The sequence below is a fragment of the Mus caroli genome, unplaced genomic scaffold (genome assembly GCF_978045245.1).
Source record: "Mus caroli unplaced genomic scaffold, Mus_caroli_1 scaffold_2, whole genome shotgun sequence".
NCBI classification, from domain to species: domain Eukaryota; kingdom Metazoa; phylum Chordata; class Mammalia; order Rodentia; family Muridae; genus Mus; species Mus caroli.
Window position 1 is genome coordinate 92309037 of NW_028227257.1, and position 14562 is coordinate 92323598.

General features: G+C 34.7%; 1 protein-coding gene across 1 annotated transcript; it reads left to right on the forward strand.

Annotated features, from left to right (window-relative positions):
- The first annotated feature begins 11415 nt into the window (after positions 1–11415).
- On the forward strand, positions 11416–12366 carry LOC110290099 (olfactory receptor 1165-like). Its single transcript, XM_021156584.2, has one exon. It carries the CDS (start codon positions 11416–11418, stop codon positions 12364–12366), a length of 951 nt encoding a protein of 316 aa, XP_021012243.1.
- Positions 12367–14562: the final 2196 nt, after the last annotated feature.

Genomic DNA, 14562 nt, shown 5'->3' on the forward strand with positions numbered 1-14562 from the left:
TTTATTTTTCTCCATATGCAGCCTTGCTTAAATATCAATTTTGATTTTTTGTAATGATATCCTTAAAACATTATTTAATGTTATTTTGTTTCTTGCATACATATATCTAATATTTCAACTTAAGTATTCTTAGCTAAGGCCCATCATTTCAAAGCACTAATATATTATGTTAACTATAAAAGGTAAATGCAAAGAGAAAATAAAATAAAATGTTCAAAAATATATAAATATTTAGGGATGAACTAGGTGTTGATAAAATTCAATAATGGTGTGTTAAGTTCAAGCACACATACACACAAACACACACACACACACACCACATGTGTTGCTTACTACATCTCAATATAGATTTGTCAGGAGCCATCTGTCTTAGTTAAGGTTTTACTGACGTGAATACACACCATGACCAAGGCAACTACTATTAGGACATCATTTAATTGGGGCTAGCTTTTAGGTTCATAGATTCAGTCTATTATCACCAAGGTGGGAACATGGAATCATCCAGACAGTCATAAAGCAGGAGTATCTGAGTGTTCTACATCTTCATTTGAAAGCTCTTAGCAGAATACTGACTTCAAGGCAACTAGGACTAGGGTATTACATCCCACACCCACAGAGATACATCTATTCCAATAAGGCTGTACTCCTAACAGTGCTACTCCCTAGGCCAAATATACACAAACCATCACACTATCATAAGAGTATTTAATAACTACTAGTTGATCTCCCTGAGATAAGACAAGACAGAAGAGAAATTAATTTTAGGAAAGTTTCCTGCCATTGATATTTTCCTTGTTATTATTAAAATTATATAATCAACATGGGATATTAGTCCACGCTTTTGAGCATATCTTTGCAGAACAAATATGTAGTCTGCTGTAGTAATGCTATGTAGACAAATAGATGACTTCTTAATTCTTAATGATGATCCAATAAGAATTCCTAAAATTTCACCAGTATTTATTAAGTTCCTTTAGAGTAGAACTGCTGATAGGTTTTCTCTGATAATCAAAAATGAATTGAGAATTTTTCCAGCCTTTAATATCGGGAATTAGTTAATTGCTTCTGAGATAGCAAGCAGGTATCTACTACTCAGAACTCATTCCATGAGTTTGTAAAACCATTAACCAAAGGACATAGATAGGGGAACTAACGATCTACTAAAGGTTCTAGGAAAGAAGACTCAAATATTAACTGTGTCTATGTATACAAAACTTTACTAATACTTTGGTAACAGGAGTTATGTTATTTAACTCTCTATGAACCTGCAAAGCAGGAGATAGGTAATGAATGCTTAGCCAGCTAATTACTCCTAATGGATGTACAATGTAAACATTCTCTGTTGTCAACTTCTTATAAAATTTATGACTTAGACTTATGTATTAACTTGTGAATTTTGGCCATGTGATTTTGTATTCTGAAAGATGTATAAGTGCTGAGGACAAATGGAGGAAACAGAACTGAGCTGAGAATACCTTTTTTGACACCTTAGAGACAGGATTAAACTGGAGAATTTTTTTTAGACAGAGCTGAAGAATTTAGATAGAACTGAACTCAAGAGCTTAGAAGTAAAGGCATAGCATTGGTAGGAATGGTATTGAGAATAGGGACATTATTGTGATATCAGAGTATGAGAAGAGTGCAATAATAGAATAAATGCAGAGTGGAATAACTTAGAAACTATATGCAACTTAAAAAACTAACAGTGTAATACAGAGAATGCTAAGAAAAAGAAAGAAAGAAAAAAAGAAGTCAGAAAGAGAGCAGAAAGAGCAGGCAGGCTTCTCCTTACCATGGCACAGAACAGCTCTTTTCTTAATAGCAAGGGAAGTTTAGTCTTAATAAAGAGAACAAAACTTTCTTCTTATAGACTTTAATTTAATTCATTTAGCAGTAAAAAGGTAGAATTTTTTTCTCTATATGCAATAAAGTTTTGAGCAGATTTTTCTTCCAGAATGAATGAATTCTTTCTGTACTGCTTCTTGGTCTTTTGCTTCAAATTACAAAAGTAAGTATTGGTGTGTTTGTGTGTGTGTGTGTGTGTGTGTGTGTGTGTGTGTGTGTGTGTGTATGTATAAATATGTAATTATATATGTGAGCTGAACACAACTTGTTTTAATGGAAATATATAAATATGTATGTGTGAAACTGTATATGGCTTTTTATGAGTTTATGCTTATTTGCTTATGTAAAACTTTTTCCCTTTGCAAATGTAACGATTCTCTTCTCCTGGCTCAATAGAAGTTTACTGCTACAAACTTCCCCCTAGCCTGACAAGCAAGAGGCATGTGGACAAAAGGGAAAGGATCTAGCATATAATCCTTTACTTAATACCCTACTGTTTAATGATGAGGTGCTAAATGTCAGAGACTGCAGTTTCTGGCCTTATAGGGACTCAGGTAGGTTAGCTACTGTAGCAAAGTAACCTAGTCTTAGATAGATGAATGTCTTATACAGCAACCCAAAATATTTGAAAGGACCAAGTCTAGCACTTGCTGAAGTACTTTGCTCTCTGCTCCCTTAAGACAAAAAATTGTCAACCCACTACTCGCCCTGCTTCCAAGGTGTGGTGGGGCAATGGAGACTCAGAGCTTGCCAAAGTGGCCAATTAATGCAAGGTATAATTTTAGGTTCAAATGATAAGAAGAGTTCATGTCCCTTACTGCCTACATCCAAAGAGACTGAAACTGGCTGGCTTAAAGACATAGGGTAGAACCAAGCACAACTGACCAGAAAAAGAAAAAGTTGATGAAATGATTCCTAATATTATGTTATACTCACAGACTGTTGCCTACCCTAATAACCAACAGAGAGGTTTCTGCTGGCTGCTCATTGGAGTAGATACAGACACTCATACCGAAATATTACATGGAGTTCAGGGAAGCTTGCAGAGGAGAGAGAGGGAAGATTGAAAGAGCTAGAAGACACAAGCATAACAGAAAAACACCATCCACAGAGCCAACTAAGTAGTACTCCTAGGGGTTCACAGAGACTGATACAACAATCATGGAACCTGAATGCATCTATGTGAGGTCTTCTGAATAAATGCTGTTTAGCTTGGTGTTTTGGTGGGACTCATAACAATTGGTGTAGTGGTGTGTCTTACTCTTTTGCTTGCTTTTGGACTCTTTCTCTACTACTTGTTTGCCTAATCCAACTTTAATATAATGGTGTGTGTTTAGTGTTATTGCATCTTGTTATGATGTATTTAGTTGATATCACTGAGAAGCCCAATTTTTTCTTAAAGGGAAACTGAGAAGCAGTAGAACTATAGTAAGAGAAGATGGAGGAAGTCTGGCTGGAAGCAGGAGAGCGAGATGAGGCAGGATATATTGTAGGAGAGAATAATAATTATAAATAAACACACACAAACAAGAAAACAAACATGCAGACATATAACTGTATGTGTTTGTTATACCTATGAACTATGCAGCCTAAAATATTTGTCCAGATTAGTGGTGTCAAGATTGGGTTCCTTTGAATTGAATTCTCAAAAATTAATAAAATAATAATAACAATCCTTAAAAAATCACTATTTTCATGGGACACCCATTCCTTTGAATGAGAAAAAATAGAAAAAGAGAAAGAGAGAATGTAAAATGAAGAAGTGAGCTAATTTCAAGTGAGGATAAAAAAAAAATAAGTAGCAGACATTGGATCAGAAACTCAAGGTATAGATGACACATATTTTTACACAATGCTTACAATTTTGAATAAAAAACAAAGGAGAGAACTTAAGGGTGTGCTGTACAAAAGTTTTAGGCTGTGCACTCAACAGTCCTATACTATCATATATTTGTAGAGATGATTTTGTTTACAAATCATTGCCAGTTATAAACAGAACTGTTCCAAGCATAACCAAGAGCACCACAAATCTACTCAAATAAATGTAAATAGAAGACAGTTTAACAGCATGTCCAGTTAGCATAATAATAGTAGTAGATTCCCCCAGGACTTATGATACCCCACCTGTTATATTTTCACTCATTTATTTGTTTTCCATATTTACTCTATAGACATGAGTAAAATTCTGGGAGGTACAGATCTGAAGAGGAATCAGAAGACAGTTGGTTACTCCTGTACCATTAATGACACTGCTGCACTAATGGATATGATATATCTGTGAAGATAGTTTTGTAATTAACAGGTGCCATAACAAGTTGCATCCATGGCTGACTTCGTCAAACGACTGAATAGCACCTTCAAGCAATATGAAATCTATGCTCCAGGGAAGATTCTTCTAGGTAAGTCCAAACTTTATTTATATATCTCTATATTGAATCTAAAGCATGCTTTCTTAAGCAATATGGATTAAGTATCTTTTTCTCCATCTTTAATTGAAAATAGATTCTATTCTCATACACTTTATTCTGATTATAGCTCCTCCTCCCTCTGCTCTTCCCAGTTTCTCGCTACTTTTCTTCCCATTCAAATCCATTCCATATACCTCAGTACAGGGGAATGCCAAGGCCAAGAAGTGGGAGTGGGTGGACTTTTGGGATAGCATTGGAAATGTAAATGAAGAAAATACCTAATTATAAAAGAGAGAGAGAGAAAAAAAATACAGGCATCAGGCGTGGTGGCACATGCCTTTAATCCCAGCACTCAGGAGGCAGAGGCAGGTGTATTTCTGAGTTTGAAGCCAGCCTGGTCTACAGAGTGAGTTCCAGGACAGCCACTGCTACACAGAGAAACCCTGTCTCGAAAAACCAAAAAATATGATATAATATAATATAATATAATACAGGCATCTAAACAAACAAACAAAAAACAAAATAAAATATAAAACAAAACCCATCATATCAAAGTTAGTCAAGGCAAGCAAATAGAAGAGAAAGAGCCTAAAAGAAAACATAAGAATTAGAAACCTGCTCATTCACACACTGGGGATCCCATAAAAATGCTAAGCTGAAAGCAATAACATATTTGAGGACCTAGTGTGAAACTGTGCAGACTCTGTACTTGCTGCTTCAGCCTCTGTGAGTCCTTATGATCTTTGCTTTATATATGATTTGAAAGGATGTGCACACGTAGTGCCATTCATTCCTTCTTGTTTTTATGCCCTCTGGTTATGGCTAAATAAGAAACTGGCATATGAATGTAGCTGAATTGTCACTAGGAGTCTTGTATGAGCAGTAGTGTTTGGTTTTACTCTACACCGCTAGTCTCTGATTCTTCATAACCTAAGTAGTGTTGGGTAGGGTTTCTACCCAGCTGAGTGGTCCTTAAATCAAGTCAGGCATTGATTAGTTACTCACACAAGCTTTGTGTCAACATTGACCTAGCATGTTTTACAGGCAGGGCATTACTATAGATCAAAGGATTTTGAATTGGGTATGTCTCTGTGTTTCTAGTTCAGGATCCTGGAGAGAATGGTCCTGAACAAAAGAAACTAAATGAAGGTATAAAAGTTTTGTGTAGGTACCTCCCCAACTTCTCAGTATTCAATAATTTGTGTGAGTCTTGACAGTAATGGAGCCTTGCTGTCATTTTGTAGAAAATAATCTATGTACTGGCAACATTGTTTGAGCCTTTCTGTAGGATCCCTTTGGCTAACCAAATAGGTATAATCTAGTCCTGTTATTGGTAGCTTTATTTGTGGACAAGTGATGGCTAGTTGAAACACTGTTTCACATTATTTAGATTCTTTATTAACATCTCTTTCATATATTTTAGGTAATTTTCAGCATACTTGGTTTCCATACTAAACCCCAAATATTCCTCAGTTATAGCCATCTCCTCCTGCATTAAGTTCTCTATCTACTTTTACATTTTCTCTCTATCAGATTCTTCCAGTCTAATCTCACATCTACCCACAGTCCTGTCATTAAATCTAACCTACAGCTCCACCAAGGGTAATCCATATGTTCATGTACTCCCTTCTCTATATTAACATCTCTAGGTCTACAAATTGTAGCTTGTTTAACATACACTCAATGGCTAATTAATATATATATAATTGAATATATATATATACTATTCATATTTCTGGATCTGAGTTACCTCACTCAGGGTAGGTTTTTCCTAATTCCATCCATTTATCTTCAAATTTTATGATGTCATTTGTTTTTTAACAGCTGAGTAATGCTCAATGTTGTAAGTGTACATTTTCTTTATCCATTCTTCTGGTGAGAGGCTTCTGTATTATTTCCAATTTTGGCTATATAAATGTAGTCTAAATAAACACAGCTGAACAAATGGCCTTGTGGTTGTATAATGTGCCCTCTTGGGCATATACTGAAGAGTATATATTCCTGCATGCCCAAGTTTGGTATATCTGGATTATATTGTAATTGAGTCATATCTCTCTAAGTTACTAATGTACTAATTTTCATAGTGGCTGATCATGCTTCCCCTCCCACAAGCAAAGAATAAGTATTCTTTTTTAAAAAAAATAGTTTTATTAGGTATTTTCCTTATTTACATTTCCAATGCTATCCAAAAAGTCCCCCATACCCCCCCACTCCCCTACCCACCCACTCCCACTTTTTGGCCCTGGCGTTCCCCTGTACTGGGGCATATAAAGTTTGAAGGCCAATGGGCCTCTCTTTCCAGTGACGGCCGACTAGGCCATCTTTTGATACATATGCAGCTAGAGTCAAGAGCTCCAGGGTACTGGTTAATTCATAATGTTGTTCCACCTATAGGGTTGCAGATCCCTTTAGCTCCTTGGGTACTTTCTCTAGCTCCTCCATTGGGGGCCCTGTGATCCATCCAATAGCTGACTGTGAGCATCCACTTCTGTGTTTGCTAGGCCCCAGCATAGTCTCACAAGAGACAGCTATATCTGGGTCCTTTCAGCAAACTCTTGCTAGTGTATGCAATGGTGTCAGCATTTGGAAGCTGATTATGGGGTGGACCCCCATATATGGCAGTCTCTAGATGGTCCATCCTTTTGTCACAGCTCCAAACTTTGTCTCTGTAACTCCTTCCATGGGTGTTTTGTTCCCAATTCTAAGAAGGGGCAAAGTGTCCACACTTTGGTCTTCATTCTTCTTGAGTTTAAGAATGAGTATTCTTATTCCGTGTCTTTGGCAGCATGAGTTATCACTTTTGTTATTGATATTAGATATCTAAACATTAAATGTACAATTGTATAAACAGAATTGTCTATTTTGATATGTGCCACAATTTTAATTGGGTCATTTGGCTTTCATATCTTGCTCTTGATATATTCACATATTTTGGATACTGGCCTTTTATTGAGTTTGAAATTTGTAAAATATTCTCAATTCTGTGGGCTGCATCTTAGTCTGAGTGACAAAGTCCTTTACCATGCACACGATTCTCAGTTTTAGGAAGTTCTATTTAACTGCTGATGTTAGTTCCTGTGCTAATGGTGTTTTGCTCATTAAGTCTTTCCTGTTTTAGTGAGTTCTCCATGACTCTAACTGGAGTGGCCTATATGTTAGCAAGGAGTGACTGATTGAATTTGGGGGTAGGAAAAAACTTCAGCTAGAGGGAGGAATGTAAGGAGGAAAAATCTGTGTGATTGGCCAGATAACCTGTGGTGTTAGTCTATTTTCCTGACTGGAGCCTCTCTTGACTTTTAATCAGCAGGTCTCCATGGAAGATAAACAACATGAATACTTAAAACAGAACTATTGAACCTCATTTCTTATTCTGATAAGTATAAATGGATATACAGAAAGATTGTGGCAATGCTTTCAGAACCAATGAAGCTCTAGTAGAGTACATATTTAGTACCAAATTTCTAGTTAATATGTCTTTGAAACAAAAGTTCCATGTTTTAATAAATTATACTTTCCTCTCCATCATGTACCAGTTTTCATGTAACACAAAACCATAGAAAATTCAATTTTCTTAACATATTAGAATAAATATTACATATTTAATTTTGTTTTCTTGACTTTAAAACATCTATATGAAGCTAACATTTATTAGAAATCCTACTAATGATTATTAAGAGGAAATTATATTTTCAGTCACAGAGTGGAGGTTTCCTATAATTATTTCTACATATTTCATGACAACACGCAATTTGGATTCCTTTGGGTTTATGTCCCTAGTGTCAAGCAGTTATTCATTAAACAATGAACAATACCATGAAATAAATTTTCAGGTTTCAGTCTTCTACTTGACTACTTTTTTTCTTCACAATTAGTTTCCAATTGCTACAATATTAGTATTTCTGTATTCTGTTGAATTATATTTCACTGATTAATTGCTATTGTAGTTTGGAAGATTATAAAAGCATTTTAATTTTGAGGTATACTGTACTTGTGGTACAACAGGAAAGATTCTATTTTGGTGAGTTACTTTAAGTTGTCTATGCTTACAGTCTGTGAATATATACAGGATCCACACATACTAGATGAAAGGGTTAATGGATGTGAGCTGAAAATGAGTGATATGTTTCTATTTTATTTAGTGATACATATTTGGGTGTTAAACTTTAAGTTTATTGTTCATTGCCACTGTACTGAGTTTAAAACTGTTTTCTTACTGTTAATACTGTGCAAAAATGTTAAACCAATAGTTACCTAAAATTTATCCTCATGAGTTTGTTGAATTAAGATGCAGAGTATAAGGCATACAAAACATGTCTACTAAAAATAACACAATATATGAGGCAAGTTATATATGACTAATTATAATTATAATGAAATGAAATTGGAGCAGTAATAAATATGCTGGAATTGATACAGAAAAAGCAGTTTTCTTAGAAGAGCTGTGTACAAAACTTGTCAAGAGAACTGAATATAAACCATCAAACGATAATTTTTTTCACAGATGTTATAAAATTACAATACCTCTAAAAGTTAATGTGGGTTTTTTTGAAATATTATCCAATTATCACATTTATTTTACATTTTTTCTTTCCTTTCTCCAAACACTCTCTTATACTCCTTCATGTGTTATCTCTTTTAATTTGCTCATTGATGTGGAGTATTTTATCTCAGCCATGTCAATATGCAGTATAATTAATAAGCAGTAGAGCATACTAGGAAAGCATTAAAATCTGTTGATGTAACACTGGCATTAGGGGAAACATCAATGTACATATCGATCCAAAAGTGAATCTTAATCCTAATTTTAAAAGGAGACAAAGATGTAGCTCTACAGGTCCATTTTATTTCATTTTAAATGCTTAAAATCAGCATGATTTATTCCCTGTAGTAATCTACAAAAATTCTTGTTAACTTCTCTAATTACCTTCAAAGACTATCTCAGTTATTATACAGAACCTTACCATCATAAGATAATTTCATCAGTGATTGTTCAGAAGTCTTGATTATATTTTTATTGTTTTATTATACTTTGTATTATTCTCAATACTAGAAAATGAGATGACTGATATAGTCACTCAGAACATGGACAGCTAAAGCTTTTCTGCATATTCCTATTCTTTAAATAGCTTTATAATGTGTGCTATATCTATTGGAAGCTGGACACAATTTATAATGCTCTAATTGTACTTCAGCTATTTTAGTATTTCCTTAGAAGTTGCATATGCCTCCATGCCCTTCAATAGGTAATTAAAATGCAATATATATAAACAATGGAAGGTTTTGTAAATGCACCAAATAATAAATTATGCTTTTCTTGTATTGACATGTTCTCAGTATTTGCATATAATTGCCTCAAATACAGGTTTTCTGCATCACAATTCTGAGTGCAGGAGTACAGGTATTCAACCTCATAGTGATCCTACACTAATTGAAGAGACAGAGCTGACGTTATTTGAAGAAATTGTTTATGTATTCTGAGACAGAGATACCTAGTGTGAGAAAAAAAAGTAAAAAGGAAAGAAGTCTAGGGAAGATCAGGATATAAAGGAGGGAACAAAAACAAAAGAAAAAGTATAAGGCTATTTCTTTAGTTATAAAGATTAAGTGTTGTAACTTGAAATATTTGTAAATATACATGAAACTATACCTGAATTCTAATTATCCTGGGGCCTTCAAAATAAAACATAAGGCTCATAAAAAACAAACATTATAAGTAAATATCAATAATAAGAAGAAATTGTATATTCTGTGCTATACATTTATATATAGAATTAATTATAGTCAGTGTTTGGAATTTTATAGCCCCAACATTAAAACATGGTATTTAGGTATGAGGAATGTGACTATTGAGAAAATAGTGGAAATTTTGCTAATAAAGAGAGAATAAAAGAAATGTAAATTGTTAGGTATCCTTTTAATTTAGATCTGCTGTGCCCTGTTTTAAGATCAGAAAATTTACTTAGGTCATTTAATTAACATATGTGTAACATATGTTATTCTGGGTGGTCTTTCTGCAATGAGTATTAAAGAACTCTTAAATATATATATATAATTATTTTATCAAAGTTATTTATAGTGTTAGCATATTACTACTCAGAGACTTTTCAAATTTTGTAGTTGCAAGACAGAAGTAATCTAAGGTCATAGATAAGATTTTCTCATTATCACATGTGACTGACTGAATAATAGTCCAACACAAGACTGAAAGAGGTCCAATAATCTCCAGTGCCACTAGGAATGTGATAGTGTACATGATGGTCTATTCTAGGGAATAATAGTAATTTGAATTAAAGCAAACTATCTTTTGTTAAGAATGAGAATAAAAGATGTGTCATTTCTCTTCATACCCAACAAAAGAAATTGTAATTATTATCTAATATCTTTGATAATATCTATTATCTAATATCTTTGAATATTTATCGTGTTTAACCTCAAATATGATTAATTTTTCTCATGCCATACTCTTAAGTTTGCCAAATGACTAAAGCATTTTCAATTGTTTGAAATTAAATATGTATTTTTATTAAAATTAGATTCTAACATTTTTAATGCTAAAGTGTTTTTGTTGTTTCTAATTGCTGAAAATTAACTGGGTTATGTCCTCTTTTAATATATAAATACAATGAATGAATGAATGATTTGCTAAAGGTAAGTAATGTGAAAATTTCAAGGTTTTTAGAAATATTCTTCTACCTAGTGTCATATACTTGGCATTTGTAACCATATGTTGGGTATTTAGTTTGCACATACATTATGTAACTTGGACTAATGGCCACTGCAATCTTGTCAGTGCTTACATTACTTTGCAATATATTTCTTATGATTATAATGATATTTTATCATGAAGTATGCTAGCATCAAATAAATGGATATATTATTTACATATGTATATAAACATAATTATGATAGAATGATACTGATGAGTACCACATCTTAATTACAGATGATAAAAATACAATAGTGAAGAACAAAGGACATTGTCCTAACTTGCTGATCAATGACTGCCCACATAAGAACGTATAACAAGGAAAAACATTCACAAATGGAATATGTCCACATCTGACTTAATGATTTTTGGTGAGCATCACATGAGTTTCTACTGCTCCACTCTCTCAAGTTCCATTAAGTTTCATTTCTCTCTTCCTTTATAATCTGAAAAGTGATGGCTTATGAAGTGATGAACCAGACTTCTGCAACCACATTCATCTTGGTCGGTTTCTCAGAATATCCACAGCTCCAAATACCCATCTTCCTCCTGTTCTTGACCATCTACTCAGTAACATTGATGGGGAACCTGGGCATACTTGTGGTTATAAAGGTCAATCCCAAACTTCACACACCCATGTACTTTTTTCTTAGTCACTTATCATTTTTGGATATATGTTATTCTAGTGTATTTACACCCAAACTTTTGCAGATCTTGATCATGGAAGATAGGACCATTTCTTTCAAGGCATGCATGGTACAATTTTTCTTTATTTGTACATTCGTGATTACAGAAATGTTCATGTTAGCAGTGATGGCCTATGACAGGTTTGTGGCTGTTTGTAATCCCCTACTCTACACAGTTGTGATGCCTTTTCAATTCTGTGCTCTGCTAGTAGCTGGGACATATATTATTGGTGGACTATGTACTGTGATACTTCTATATACTCTTTTGCAACTCTCCTATTGTGAATATGGCATCATCAATCACTTTGGCTGTGAGTACTCGGCTGTCATCTCTGTGTCTTGCTCTGACTCCTCCTTTAGCCAGTTGACATCCTTAGTCATTGCCATAGTTAGTGAATCTTCTAGTGTCCTGATCACTCTAGCATCATATGTGTTCATAGTTGTCACTATTATAAAGATGCCTTCCAAAGGAGGACTGAGAAAAGCCTTCTCCACCTGTACTTCCCACTTGACTGCCATATCAATCTTCCATGGGATCATACTCCTCCTGTACTGTGTTCCCAACTCAAACAGCTCACGGCTCTTTGTCAAAGTGGCCACTGCTCTTTATACAATCATGATTCCCATGTTGAACCCCCTTATCTATAGCCTTAGAAATAAAGATGTGAAGGACACAGTCAGGAGACTTATCAGCTCAAAACTTCACTCTCACTTGACATAATTATGAATATTGTTCTGCATGTACATGCATGTGCACTGTGTGTTTGTGTCTCTGTGTGTGTATGTGATGGCAAGACTCAGATATAGGCACACATTAAGACAGAGATACATTGAGAGGTAAAGAGTGGTAAGAGTTGGGTGGGAGACTGTGGTACTTTTCTTAGTTCATATGCATTTACATTTTCTCTAGTTTATATAAATATAGTGTAATTTGACACACTGTAATAAATTTCACAATAGGGAATATTTTGAAACTTCACTTCTAGACACTGTGGATGGTAGGATTCAGAAGTTTGAAGTACAATTCATTATTTACATTTTTTTAATATGCAGTTCTTCTAAGAAATCTTGAAATTCAGATGATAGTTATCTGTATGGAATACATACTCTTGTGCTCTTAACTCACAATGTTGTCTCTGTGCTATGTTGTGTAAATTTTACTTTGCTTTTATTGGTTTATCTTATTTCATAAAGCAATCATATGTATGTTTGTGTTTTGTATTATGAAAACATCATCCTATATAAAGAAAGTCAATAATTCTAAAGTACTGCTTCTATTTCCCACCAATTCTAAATAATAATATACTGTGTTTAAATGTTGAGGCAAAAATGATATAATTAATTGCTCCATTTATGGTAATAGCAAATAAATCAATTATTCAATGATAAAATCATATTACTAATTTGTATATTTGATAGTACATTCTCTCCCTGATTTTATTACTAAGAAATTAAAAATATATGTAGCTATTTTATTGATGGACAAAGGTGATAAATATTATTTTTTCTTTGTCTTTCCAATTTTTTAAGTGATAGGATTTACATCACCATAGTAGATCTTATTTTCTTTTTTTTTAAATATTTTTTATTACATATTTTCCTCAATTACATTTCCAATGCTATCCCAAAAGTCCCCCATACCACCCCCCACTTCCCTATCCACCCATTCCCATTCTTTTGGCCCTGGCATTCCCCTATATTGGGGCATATAAAGTTTGCAAGTCCAATGGGCCTCTCTTTCGAGTGATGGCCCACTAGGCCATCTTTCGATACATAAGCAGCTAGAGACAAGAGCTCCGGGGTACTGGTTAGTTCATCATGTTGTTCCAACTATAGGGTTGCAGATCCCTTCAGCTCCTTGGGTACTTTCTCTAGCTTCTCCATTGGGAGCCCTGTGATACATCCAATAGCTGACTGTGAGCATCCACTCCTGTGTTTGCTAGGCCCCGGCATAGTCTCACAAGAGACAGCTATATTTGGTTCTTTTCAGCAAAATCTTGATAGTGTATGCAATGGTGTCAGCGTTTAGAAGCTGATTATGGGATGGATCCTTGGATACGGCAGTCTCTAGATGGTCCATCCTTTCATCACAGCTCCAAACTTTGTCTCTGTAACTCCTTCCATGGGTGTTTTGTTCCTAATTCTAAGAAGGGGCATATTGTCCACATTTTGGTCTTCATTCTTCTTGAGTTTCATTCGTTTAGCAAATTGTATCTTATATCTTGGGTATCCTAAGTTTTGGGCTAATATCCACTTATCAGTGAATACATATTGTGTGAGTTCCTTTGTGATTGTGTTACCTCACTCAAGATGATGCCCTCCAGGTCCATCCATTTGCTAGGAATTTCAAAATTCATTCTTTTTAATAGCTCAGTAGTACTCCATTGTGTAAATGTACCATAATTTCTGTATCCATTCCTCTGTTGAGGGGCATCTGGGTTCTTTCCAGCTTCTGGCTATTATAAATTAGGCTGCTATGAACATAGTGGAGCATGTGTCCTTCTTAACGTTTGGGACATCTTCTGGATATATGCCCAGGAGAGGTATTGCTGGATCCTCCGGTAGTACTATATCCAATTTTCTGAGGAACCACCAGACTGATTTCCAGAGTGGTTGTACAAGCTTGCAATCCCACCAACAATGGAGGAGTGTTCCTCTTTCTCCACATCCTCGCCAGCATCTGCTGTCACCTGAATATTTGATCTTAGCCATTCTGACTGGTGTGAGGGGGAATCTCAGGGTTGTTTTGATTTGCATTTCCCTGATGATTAAGGATGTTGAACATTTTTTCAGGTGCTTCTCTGCCATTCGGTATTCCTCAGGTGAGAATTCTTTGTTCAGTTCTGAGCCCCATTTTTTAATGGGGTTATTTGACTTTCTGGAGTCCACCTTCTTGAGTTCTTTATATATATTGGAT